This window comes from Gymnogyps californianus, chromosome 1, assembly GCF_018139145.2.
Source record: "Gymnogyps californianus isolate 813 chromosome 1, ASM1813914v2, whole genome shotgun sequence".
NCBI classification, from domain to species: Eukaryota; Metazoa; Chordata; class Aves; order Accipitriformes; family Cathartidae; genus Gymnogyps; species Gymnogyps californianus.
The window spans coordinates 65,334,481-65,346,585 of NC_059471.1; the positions used below are offsets into that span (position 1 = coordinate 65,334,481).

Sequence of the window (12,105 nt, forward strand, 5' to 3'; positions counted from 1 at the left end):
TGCTTCCTTCACCACACAGCCAAGGATGTAGTCCTTTTTTTCACAGTACCGCAGAGGACGGTTCATTTCTGCTGGCTCCTAACCCCCGTTGGATACACACCGCTCCCTGGCAGGAGCTACAGAACGGGGTTCTGGACTCAGTATTTTTTTGCTGACAGGTACATGACCTCACATTTGACTGATGCGGAACAATATACCTATTTGGCTTGAAGGGATCCAGCTTGGCAAGCAACTCGCACTGTTTTAAGTTCCCTTATTTAACACCACTCATCTGTTTTATCAGCAGCTGACACTAGATTTACTTCTTTCCTCTACTTATCCCAGATCGCTAACAAAACCACAGTGTATCACTGGGTCTGAACCAATCCCTGGAGCATTCCAGTATCAGCACATTTTAATGATGATTCACAGCTATTTTTAGACATCTATTAGACGGTCATTTTTCTTGAGCCATTCCGCTTGTACTTTATTGATATTATACAGAGTCCGTTTTTATTCAGAACATCATGCAATATTAAGGGAAGCACATTACAAAAATCCATTACACCTGCTTCATCATTCAAAATTGATAAGAAATAAAGGGACAGAAATATAACTCTAGTTTTATCCACTGAATCTTCATCTTGGCTCTCTCACTAGTTTGCCAAGCTCTGGCTGACCAGTATCTGTTGACTCCATCCCTCTTTTGCCCCCCCCCCCCTTTTTTTTTTTTTTTTTTTTTTTTTTTGAGTATACTGCTACCAAAAAAGCACTTTTCACCTTCTCGGTTACAAGTAAAACAACAGCCAAAATCTTTAGAAATAACAGTACAGTTTTAAGTGACTTGAGGGGAAACAGGGTAAAACACAGAATCAGTCATGGTTGAGGCTAGAAGGCACGTCTGGAGATCATCTAGTCCAACCCCCTGCTCAGAGCAGGCTCAGCTACAGCAGGCTGCCTGGGACGGTGCCCAGTCGGGTTTTGAATATCTCCAAGGATGGAGACTCCTGTGTTCTTCTGTTAACCATCCTTAGAGTAAACAATGTTTTTCTTCGCTTTAAATGGAATCTCCTGTGTTTCAGGTTGTGCCCATTACCTCTTGTCCTGTCACCAAGCACCACTGAGAAGAGCCTGGCTCCATCTTCTTTACTCCCCCCATCAGGTATTTGTACACATGGGTAAGATGCCCCTGAGCCTTCTCTTCTCCAGGCTGAGCTGTCACAGCTCTCTCAGCCTTTCCTCATACGAAAGATGCTCCAGTACCTCCATTGTATTCGTGGCCCTTACTGGGCTCTCTCCAGTATGTCCATGTCTCTCTTGTACTGGGGAGCCCAGCACTGGACGCAGCACTCCAGGCATGTCTCACCAGTGCTCAGCAGAGAAGAAGGATCACCTCCCTTGACCTGCTGGCAATGCTTTTCCCAGTGCAGCCCAGGAGGCTGTTGGCTGCCTTTGCAGTCAGTAACTGCCTCTAAATAACTGTCGACAAAACGCATTCCCTCTGTGAGTTGTAATGCTGAAACAACTCCAGAGTGGAGCTCTGAGAAGTTTCTGGCTGTAATTCACCTGAGCATCAGCCTACCAGGCATTTTCAGTAATTGCAAACAGATTTTTTCAATGAAGAAATATTGAACTTCAGCATGCAAAAGGATGCAAGAGACTCGCATCAAATTCTCCAATGCAGAGACCTGATCAGACCCAACTTACAGAAGCTACAAAGAGGCTCAGCAATCCTGCTCAGCAGCTGGCCAACGGCAGCAAAAAACATGCAGGCCAGGGTATAGGCATGCTCTAGCACAGTGTCCTGGTTTCCACCAGGATAGAGTTAATTTTCTTCCTAGTAGCTGGTATAGTGCTGTGTTTTGGATTTAGTAGGAAAATAATGTTGATAACACACTGATGTTTTCAGGTGTTGCTAAGTAGTATTTATACTAAGTCAAGGACTTTTCAGCTTCTCATGCCCAGCCAGCAAGAAGGCTGGAGGGGCACAAGAAGCTGGGAGGGGACACAGCCAGGACAGCTGACCCAGACTGGCCAAAGGGATATTCCATACCATATGATATCATGCCCAGTATATAAACTGGGGGGAGTTGGCCGGGAGGGGCAGATAGCTGCTCGGGAACTAACTGGGCATCGGTCGGCGAGTCGTGAGCAATTGCATTGTACATCACTTGTTTTGTATATTCTGATTCTTCTAGTATTATTATTGTCATTTATTATTATTATTATCATTATTTTTCCTTCCTTTCTGTCCTATTAAACTGTCTTTATCTCAGCCCGTGAGGTTTGTTTTTTTCTGATTCTCTCCCTCATCCCACTGGGTGGGGGGAGTGAGCAAGCGGCTGCGTGGTGCTTAGTTGCCGGCTGGGGTTAAACCACGACACACAGCCTGTCAAGAGATTGCTCACCCTCACACAAGCAGGCTGCTTAGCAGTAGTCTGGTGGTAAGTAATGAAAGAAGCAAATTCATCCAGTTAGCATGCATCAGAGGAGTGCAACTGCCCAAACCATAACACAGTAGACGAAGTTTCCCTGCATTTACCCTTGACTATCTCACTGCTGGCTAGTGCAACGGCTGAGACCACCACCTCACTATGAAGTTTGTACGTACCACTCCCAAGTATTTAAATAAAATTGATTAAGAAGTATGAAAAGAGACCACCAAGTTTCCTCTTGCACTGGCAACAGTGAGTGCCTCAATAAATAATTACAAAAGCAATGTAGTCTTAATTAACCAAAAAGTTGGCTATACAGGTTAGAAAACTGTTTCAGACTGTTGAATGAAAGTTTACACATAGATACATCACGAGTTCAAACAATGCATTAATACAAACAAGTTGGTGCCATGAACTTACCTGCTTCATCTTGGGTATCAGGATAAATAGTGGTTAATACTCCATATCTTTTTCCCCAAGACTTAACATCAAAATAAACATTGCCTAATAGAAAAGAAATGTTTAGTTTTATAGCAGAGATGGGGCACATTCATGATGAGGAGATAACATTTCCCTGAAAGCAAAACAAAATACCTTTCAAGTCCCATTTTAAATTCTGATCTAGAAATTCAGAAATACTGCAAAAGTAGTAGCAGATGTTTCCATGTTACCAGCTTTTCAGTAACCTCACTGCATGTGCTCATTCTGCACATAGGATAACTTTGTATTCTGGAGATCTCCCCAGGTTGTTCCCTGCCCATGCACAATCAGCAATCCCCTCCCTGACTGCAGCACAGCCTAGTGCTACTCCAGTTATAATGCACTCGAATCCTTCTACAGCCACCAGCTCTGCTTAAAAAAACAAAAAAATCCGCACGTTGTACTTTGCGGGCACGTCTTTTACAGCACATAGGAGATACCATCTCCTGTTTAGAGCTAAGAGGTTCCCCCAGCTCTCTTGTAGAAGCCAGGCCAGGACTTCCCCACAGGAGCTTAGATAGCAGTTCATTACAGTAAACAATTATATTAAGTAATGAGCTACACTGAACTTAGAAATTGAGTAATAGTTGTTCTGCCCACTCATGTCATCACAAACGAGTTGCTCACACCCTGTCTGTTAATTAACAGAAGGAAAGCCTGGCACAGGGTATCTCACCTGATCCCAAAATAAGATTACTAAGAGTGCTGATTTCCCGTACATGTGCTGAACAAGGAGTTGCCTTGCTGTAAATCTTACCTTGTGAGGTTGCGTAAGCTTGTCCACTAGCAATTATTGTTTTTATAAAGGAAATTATCTGAGGAATGTTGTCAGTCACTCTCATATATACTGTAGGAGGAAGGACCTTAAACAAAGAAAGAGTAACATCTCATTAGCCTGTATGAAACACACTGCTGACAAGTTCCTTCACTCTAAGAAACAAACTTTAAAGAACATTCTCCTCAATTTTACCTTAAAAAAAAAAAATAATGTTGCAAGTATCATGAAAAGGTCATAAGCAGCATTTAAGATAATACACACAAAAAAAATTGAGGGGTGGCAAAAAAAATCCACTAATTTTTCCTAGTGGCTTACTCCCTGCTTCTGACAAGCATTTTGGACAAGAAGCAAAGTAACCTGAAGTCAATGAAAGAATATTTGATGTTTCCTATGTTTTAGATCAGGCTATTTCTGCATTATAGTAAATATGTATTATCTGTGAACCAAGGCTCTATTGCATGGGAAAAAAAAAAAATCTGTGTTCCTAAAGAAATTTAACTTGTTCATTCCAAAGCTAGGCTTTGCTTCTCCCCCCATTTCCTTACTCAAAAGGTGTGCAATATCTTTCCAGAAGAATGAAAAAGTAATCAGTACTCAGTTTCCAAGCAACACTTCATCACACAAGCAATTTATTTTTTCAGATCAAACTGTTAAAATCAGATTCCTTACCAAAATAACTGCTTTAAAATACTCTTAAATTTAGAAGCTTGAGTATCTGTACCTTTAAGGCAGCCATATCTTGTTTAAAGTCTTCTTCATAAATACGAGCAAGAGCTACTGGCGATATATTCATCTGAAAAAGAGAGAAGCAGATTAGTAAATCATAAATCAAAGTAATAATATAAAATCTTGCAATCTTTTATCACACAGTTAATAGCTAATTGGAAGACTTACAGAGCCCCCAAGGTAAAGAGTTAGAAAGGCTTATTAATCTAACATTCATGGGGAGGAGATGCAAGTTATTAGTATTTCATTTATGCTTCTGAATTGCCAAAATATTAATACATATCTTTTAAGAGAAAGTAACCAAAGATTAAAATAATAAACTCCTTCCCTCTCTCATTATTTTCCTCTTGAGAGGGTCTTCCATTTCCAGTGACAAGATATACTACAGTACACGGGACGTGAAATTCATTCAGCTTATTGGCAGGGGACACTGATACCACCTACGTGTCAGAAAGATAGATCAGAGACTTGCAGGATGAGACAGGATATTAATTTTCACTGATTAAGAAAAATAAGCTATTTCAGCTGATCATGGTTACTCATAGATCTCAGTACAATCAGGGGAAATGAACTGAAAGTCAGTCCCACGCTTTGCCAAGTGCGGCACTTCTCAAGCACCTTCTCCGCATTTCTCATTCACAGGGCGATGGACAGGAACAGGGATCCTTGCAGAGGTAATGAGAAAGTGCAACCCAAAAGGAAAGAGACAACTTGTACACGACAAGACACTTGTTCTCAAATATTCAGAAGAGGCCAGGGCTTGAAAGATGCATGACAACAAAACCTACCCTAGCAAGCAAAAGCATGATATCAAAGCGTTTCAAATGCGAGCTTCTACATCTTCTCTGAGAACCTACTAGGGAGAAGACAACACACTGTCAGTCTCTCCAGGTTGCAGATAACTGAATCATTAACAAAGTAAATCCAGTTTCATCACTACCAATTCATTACTGGAACATCTTTAAGGGGTCTGATTTTTGGAGCACAGGTGGGTACCACTATTTGGACAAGCTCCTGGACAAGGCAGTTCTGGTGAAGACAGACCAGATGCTCATCCAGCAATGAAACGAGGAAGATGCTCAGCACTGAGAAATGAAGGCATGCTTCCAGACCCCAGCAACCGGACTCATCCCCCTAGACAGCTCGGCTGCTTCTTTGATCAACAGAGAGACAAAGGTGCCTACATGAGGAAGATGGGGAAATTCCTCCCATCCAGACAGATGTTCAAAACACAGAGACTCATCTCTCTCTAAGGACCACTGAGGGCATGCAACACAATCATCATAGAACAGATGCCCAACTTTCAGGTTTTCTCTAGATGAATCCCACCAGAGGATGGAGAACAAGCTTAGGCATGTTGATCCTACCACTGTAATGCTTCAGGTAAAGATGTCCCAACAACAAAATCAGGCTACTGAGGTAGAGGCCTTGGCCATCCAAACAAAATGTGCAGAGCAGAGCAGGCATTTCAAAAAGTCACAAAAAAAAGCCATGAAAGATTACTTCATAGAACCAAAGAATGTAGTAAATGAACACAAATTCTTTTAAAACATCATGTCATTTCCCCCTCCTCAAACATAAAATCTCCATAATGTTCTGACAATAAGTAAAAATTTTAAAATGCACACATATAGATTTAAAATGCCTGGGGTTTTTTTGTTTGGTTGGTTGTTGTTGTTTTAAGATGGCCTACTGCCTTAGAAAACTGCAAGTAAATGGACTAAGGGAACACAAATGTATTTCTACAGGAGCGGCATGCTAGTATTCATTTGAATGCAGTGCCCTACATTTAACTGCAATAGTAACTGTTTACTTAAAGATTAAATAAAAGTGACAGCTGTCAAATTCTCTGGCTCCAAGAAACTAGCTTAAAGCTTGCAACTGCAATTTGATCCAACACACTCATTTTAGAATCTGTAACTCATGTCTTCTGGATCATAAAACAAAACAAAAAATTCAAAACGCAAAATAAAACACAGAATACATTCTTAGCGTTTCAGGGTCCAAAAAGCATTTAAAAAAAAAAAAAAAAGAAAGAAAAGAATTGGAATAATCATTTACCAAGCTCAGCTGGTAAAAAAGGTCTCATTAAAATCCAACTGAGAACCACTTATAGCCCCAGTCTTATCAAGACTTACCCCTACACTCAATGTTAACTTTCATGTAGGTGACAAACTCGGACAAGACTGATAAAGCTTTCCAAGGCGCTGATGTTGCGGCTAGATGGTGCTCGGCACCTTTCAGGAACTGCCCTCAGCCTTGCATTTGGCAATGTTATATATACTGCCTTTAATGATTGACGGCACACAACGCTTCTCCAGAACTCAGCCAGAAGCCTCCTGGCTGCTAAGTTTTCAGCTGATTTTGGGATAAGATACCGTTCACTCTGCTGAGGATTCACCATGGCTTTTTGTTCCCTGCTGGCCTCCCAGGCAGGGGGTGAGGGCAGGAGGACCCCGGCCGTGGGTGCTGTAATGCAGCCCTCCCTGCCTCTCCCCCTCACACAACTCTGCACCCATTTACCTCCATGCAGCTCTCGACGCCCAGTCCTCCGGGCTCCCAGCCCCATTACAGCCATGCTAGGGGACCAGACATCTCAACATTTATTATCTACTAACTAAACCAAACAAAACTCAACAAAAAAAACCCAAACCCAGGTTAATTCTCCTATGTAAGTAGCTGTAGAAAATACGAAAAACTTGGGTCAAAGACTGCAGCAAACACCTACCTCATTGGCTCTTTTTATTATCTTGTCATCTATGTCTGTGATCCCCATCACCATGATAACTTCAATTCCAAAAAACCTAGTCATTATCCTTCGAATTATATCAAACCTAACATAGGAGCTGGAAGAGAAAAAAACATGAGCTTTTAAACAGGCAGTAGTAAGAATAAACTTAAACAAAAATAACCAACAGAACTAACAGCCACAGGGACAATCTAAATACCCCAACACTTGCAATGAAAAGGTCTTCAGTGCATAAAGTGCTTTTCCAAAACCAGTTACCACCTGCACAAAAGTCAAGCAAATTTCCCTTGAACCGGCCTACCCTCTTCTGGCATTAGTGACACATTACATCAAATTTTCTGAGTGTTTTCTTTCGTTGCATCTCTTTATTCAAGCACCGAAGTGCGTCAGAAGCTACATGTGAGCCAGGAGACTCTCTCAAAGCACACAGTACGAAATAAGACACACAGATCAGATATTCTTGAAATACATCCCTTGGGCTTTGTATATTCTAACAGGTTTTCAAAAGCCACAGGGCAGAACAACAGGGAGAAATAAAACAGGGTTCAAATGAACTTTGCTTAGGGTTGAGTAACAACTACAGCTTCCAGCCACGAATAAACTATTTCATTCACACACCACCACAGATCTTTTCTGATAGCAAAGAAGAGCTGCTCCGTGGGTCGTTTTAGTTACACTCGAGAATAAATTCTCAAAATTATTCAGGCTCTTTGTCACAAAATAGAGTATTTAATGCTGGCAGATTGATGTACCTATAAGCTGTATAGGGCTGTGGCAGCCCCTTTTGCCGCTCACAGACTCTCCACTTGTAATTCTCAAAACACGCTTTGACTGAGTAAAACCCAATTATTAGGTGAGATATTAGAAGGTGACTAGAGGCTCCGGGTCTACCCTGCAAGGGGATGAGAATCCTCAGCCTGCGCTGGCTTTGGAGAAAACAGAGCCCAAAAGGAGACTCACAGACCTACAGGTTCCCATTTCACCCGCAGCACCGCTCGAACTGCAGCTCCCGTGGCTGTCAGAGCAAAGAAGCGTAAGCAAATACTGGAAACAGATTTGCATCTTTCCCCTTAGCTGCAGGGACGAGGTGGCATTAAGGTTCAGATTTATGGATGTGTAATATCTTGATGAGGAAACATACTTTTTGTTGTTTCCACTGTGCCCATGTCGAAAAAGGCTTTTTGAAAGCCTTGCTGCCAGTTTTTAATGAATACCAGCTCACTGGGAGTAAGGTTCATGTAATGTGGTGACACGATTCCATAAGAATATTAAATTGGTCTTTGGACCCTGTTTAGAGGAACAATGCCAGCATCAAAAGCTTGATATTAGATTTAAAGGCCCTGCAGTCGTAGTTCCCAGAGCAGACACAAATTTCGCACTGTTCCCTCTCCTCTGATCTTCCAACTGAATTGATGGAAAAAACACTGCAAGAGCCAGAGCAGATCTCCTGACACAGAAAGCAGGGTCCTTACCACTTCAGGACTGAAAAGAAAAAAAACAGATAGTCAAAATCAGGGGAGTGGCAGAGCACGCACAAGGGACTGAATGAAATCTCTCGTGTTTGGGTTTACTCTTATTTCCAAGCATTCAGCCAGGAACCTGGATGCCAACCAGGCTGCAGCTCACACCAGCACGATCAAGGCCAGTCTCAGAACTGAGGGAAAAGATAGCATTATCTGCCTGTCTGATTTTTTTCTTTACATAGAATGAATTTTGGATGTTGTATTGAGGCATACAGAGCACTTGTTTTGAAGACTGGAAGCACAACATACTAGAGAAAGTTGGGTTATTTAGAGAAATAAGAAATCCTTGTGGAGGGGAAGGAGGAGGGGAGAAAAATAATACCATTATTTTCAAATTCTTCTCAAGGATCTCAAGCTCATTTCCATTATTTCTTTCTGCATTATCACCTGCCGCATTTGTTGTGCTTGCCACAAGTCAAATGTAAGAAGGAGGGAAAAAAAGAATTCTAGTGATAAGATACCATGTTGCAAGAGTACAACAAAACGATGGTATTTTATAAGCATGGCACAGTAGCAACAGCCATCGTCCCATTTGACTTCATGCTCTTTCCCAGTGCATCTTCTGGCCTGTAGACCCTCAGCAGCAGCATTCATTTCAGCTGTGCCTACCAAAGCTCTGCAGCTGGACCTAGCTACTGTGACAAAAAATACAACTTTTTCTTCAAAAAATGTAAAGTCAAGAGTGCTCCACTATCCTGAACGAATCAGCTGAGCAACAGGATGTCAACACTGCCACGTGCAAGACCACAGACACTGGGAAGGAACAGCCAACTCCTCACACGCTGGAGGGGTTTAACCGATCAGAAAAGAGAGAGGAAGGTCTTCAGCGCAGGCATCTTGCCGCACAACAGTGCCTCAGGAAACAACACGTGAAGGCGCTAAAGAGGCAGCAGAAAGAGCATAACACAGCTACTTATCTGCACGATACACCGCTCCAAAGGCAATATTCGGCCCTAACTATTCTTTCTTAAATCAGCAAGGGAAGCGGTCAAACCCAGGTGGTGCAGACGTATGGCAAACCTCCGCCTCAGGAAAGCTTGAAATTGTGAGTTTAGACATAGGATAAGAGGAGATGGGTAGGGGAACAGGCACAGCAAGCAAGGCCTTCCTACTCCCTCCTTCAATGAAAAGAGCCCGAAGGCAGGAGAACAAGGAGAACCACTGACAAAAACAGACATTCAAAAGCCACAGAGAGCTGCAAGACCAAAAGGCGAAATTCTCCACCTTTATAAACATCCTGCTCTAGACCCACTACACCCCTTAGGACGGGAGCACTTCTGCAGTTCCCTTCCCTGTTACACCACCTCAGGGAAACAGGCCCTACCATACTAGAGAACCTCAACTGAGTGATGAAGAAAATAAATTTATTAGCATCTTTTTATACAGTTGCTCTCAAGTGATGATTTTAAATTGTAATTATTTCAAGGTAAACTGTAACATAGCCTGTATTACAATACCTGTAGATTTAAATACGCAAATCGCTATGACTTTTTTTTTTTTCAATATTAAAGTTCCCCTGAAGGTACTAAGTACAAACAAAATAACTCAAGATATCGTTTTCTTGATTTTTACATCATCAGTAAAAAGCTAGGTTAGTTTTTCTGCTAAGACTGGACAAAAGCAAGGAGGGAAAAGACACCACCACATGCACATAACAGCATAGCAGCGTTTAAGGAGAGGTTGCCAACAGTATTTTTACATGATTGGTATTTTAAAACTTCCCTTTTACAGACAGAAGGAGCAGTTGTACTGCAATCGTTCAACATTGAGCAAAATTCAACAGAAGCTTCTAAATGAAGTTGAGACGGGACCAGAAGCTGTGAAATGCCCTACATTAAATGGGAATTACTCAAATACACAGCATCCGATCTTCATACGGATGGCAATTATCTGAGAAACCCCTGCTCCTCCAAGGAGCCCAATGCACCTTGGTCTTTTAAGAATTAGGAGACAGGAGCTCAAGAGCAACTCTCCTCAGCTTCACAGGAAACCGCGGGCACTCTGCACATCTTCTTATCAGGTGCATTGTTTTAAAACAACTGGCAGCAACCTCCTCTAGTGTATTTAAAGTACTTTTTCAGAGTTACTTATAATGAAGCTGGTTTATCATTGTAATTATCCTAATGACCTACGGAGAAAATGCTGTGCTGTTCGGGTTGTTTTGGTTTTTTTTAAACATAATAAGCCACTGAACTGTTACTATGCAAAAAGGCCTTTAAGGTACCTGGGCTTTCTGAGATTTAAGAACAGATGCGTTCATCTGTTAACCTTAAAAGCATCTTTTAATAGTCAACCCTGAACAGCTTTTCCTCGGTGCCAACACAGTGTCCGAACTAAATCTGAAGCAAAACTATAATTTCACGCAGAGAAGAGGCTCTGCCCCAGGACCCCAACTCCTCTGCACAAGAGGTCCCGTTATGCCAATATGATTTGAAACAACTCGCCCTGCCTAGCAAAAAAAAAAAAAAAAAAAAAAAGTGCACGTTCTTAATACTTTCCACCCCGCTATTTTGTCTGTGTCTGGGACGAGCTGCACCAACAGCCCCTTCCGTGCCTCCTGAGGCCGAGAAGAAAAAAAAAAAAAAAAAAAAAAAAAAGGATTTTGCCCTTTGCACGGAGCAGGAGGCAAAGTGCCGGCGCCCCCCCAGGGGCTCCCAGCGGGTTCTGTCACCAGACGCGGGTTCTGTCACCCAAACACACGCTGCCCGCTACCGCGGCAGGCCTGGGGATGCCCCTCACTCTCGCCGCCGCCGCGCTCCCGCCCGCGTCGTGCCCACGCAGGACGGGACACTCCCCCCCCCCCGCGATTCGGGACGCGACTCACCAGGCGTGCCCGAGGTGTGCCCGGTCGTACACCGTCGGCCCGCAGCTGTACCTGCGGAGAGGGGAGGCAAACCGCACCCGTCACCCCCGGCCCGGCCCGCGGCCCGGCCCCCCCCACCTCCGCGCCCGCCCGCCGCGCCGCACGGCGCTACCAGGTCGCCACTCCTTCCGTGGCCAGTACGAGCGGCTCCTTGCTCCGGCTCCGGCTGTTGTAAGCCACGATCCCGCTGTCCCGCCCCACCGGCGGCATCCACTCCCGCCGCCGCGCCGCGCTGCAACACAGCCGCGCCGCCGCCTTCCCCCGGCCGGGGCCGGGGCCGCACCGCCGGGCCACCGCCGCCGCCGCTCCGCGCAGCATGGCCACAGCCCCGGCCGCGGGCGGGCGGGGAACCGGCGGCTCCGCCTCTCCGCGAGGAGGGGGCGAGGGGAGCGGGCACAACCCGCCGCGATTGTCGCCGCGACACCCGCGCCGCCTGTGCCGGGAAACAGCAGGCGAGCGGGGTAGCTACAGCCGGAGCGACAGGAAGAGGAGGGGCCTGCGGGCCGGGGGTGCGGCCGGGCTGCCGCCGCCGCCGCCGTCGGGCCGCGGGGTCGTCTCTGCGGCCGCTGCCT

General features: G+C 44.4%; 1 protein-coding gene across 4 annotated transcripts in view; it reads right to left on the reverse strand.

Moving 5' to 3' along the window:
* Positions 1-11,885, reverse strand: part of CARS2 (cysteinyl-tRNA synthetase 2, mitochondrial) — a 39,180-nt gene extending 27,295 nt beyond the window's left edge. For all 4 annotated transcript variants that reach the window (XM_050897474.1, XM_050897457.1, XM_050897465.1 and 1 more), the window contains exons 1-6: positions 11,646-11,885; positions 11,495-11,545; positions 7,127-7,244; positions 4,394-4,465; positions 3,652-3,757; positions 2,835-2,918 (exon numbers count right to left, since the gene is read on the reverse strand). In XM_050897474.1, coding sequence (XP_050753431.1) covers positions 2,835-2,918; positions 3,652-3,757; positions 4,394-4,465; positions 7,127-7,244; positions 11,495-11,545; positions 11,646-11,851 — 637 coding nt within the window. In that variant the 5' untranslated portion in view covers positions 11,852-11,885. The remainder of the gene's footprint in view (positions 1-2,834; positions 2,919-3,651; positions 3,758-4,393; positions 4,466-7,126; positions 7,245-11,494; positions 11,546-11,645) is intronic.
* Positions 11,886-12,105: the final 220 nt, after the last annotated feature.